Raw genomic sequence first — 811 nt, 5'->3', positions numbered from 1 at the left:
GCCCCGCCCCCCCCCCACCTGACAAGCTCTATGTACTGCTGGCAGCTGAGGTAAAACTGCACCTCCTCGCTGGAGGGGCCCCCCTTGAGAACACGCGGGTACGACCCCTGGGCAGCCGCACCGCGCCGCGCGCCGCGGCGGTGGAAAGTTGCGTATTATTAGGAGAAAGAGAATCACAACAGCACAGGCCTTGCCATGGCGGCCGCCAGGACGGGGGCGCGCTCGGATTAGCCGTGTTGGACTGCGCGGCGGGCGCGGTCGCTGCCAAAGGGGACACTGTGAGGGCCGCCAACGCGCGCGAACGCTCTCAGGTCGCGTCCCCGCTCCCCCCCCCCGTCACGAGTGTTGAGCGGGCGGCGCCGCGCGCACCTGCAGCAGCGCGACCGCGGCCGCCATGTCCCCCGCCATCACCAGCTGCCGCGCCCGCGCCCGCGTCGCCAGCGACGCCGCGGCCGGGTCCTCCGCCATGCTGAGGTGGCGAAAACGGCGCCAGGGGGGGGAGAGTGTGCGGGGTCGGGGTGGGGCGCGCATAAGCATGAGCGTCCGGGGACAAGGTGGGGCGCGCATAAGCATGAGAAGCGTTCATCCGGAAGGCCCCGCCGCGGCGCCCTCCCGCGGAAACGCAGCGGCCGGACAAGCCCGCGTCCCATGCACCCGGCCGGTTCGCAGCGGCACATGCAGGCGGCGGCGGCAGCGGCGGCGAAGACAACAGGCGCGCCCCGCCGCCCGCGTTCATCCGCCCCCAGCTGACAGCCCGCCCTGCCTGCCCTGCGCGTCGCCCTGGCCCCGCCCACCTCATCGGCTGCTCCAC

The 811-nt window shown here is 73.2% G+C and overlaps 1 protein-coding gene across 1 annotated transcript in view; it reads right to left on the bottom strand.

Moving 5' to 3' along the window:
• The window catches only part of MNEG_9030 (hypothetical protein), a gene marked incomplete at both ends in the record, with an annotated part of 3401 nt that extends 2933 nt beyond the window's left edge, over positions 1-468 (bottom strand). The window contains 2 exons of the mRNA XM_014042499.1: positions 19-107; positions 370-468. Coding sequence (XP_013897953.1) covers positions 19-107; positions 370-468 — 188 coding nt within the window. The remainder of the gene's footprint in view (positions 1-18; positions 108-369) is intronic.
• Positions 469-811: the final 343 nt, after the last annotated feature.

This window comes from Monoraphidium neglectum (assembly GCF_000611645.1).
Source record: "Monoraphidium neglectum strain SAG 48.87 unplaced genomic scaffold scaffold01795, whole genome shotgun sequence".
Lineage (NCBI taxonomy): Eukaryota > Viridiplantae > Chlorophyta > Chlorophyceae > Sphaeropleales > Selenastraceae > Monoraphidium > Monoraphidium neglectum.
Note: the sequence above shows the minus strand (reverse complement) of the source record. Positions and strands in the feature narration are given on the sequence as shown.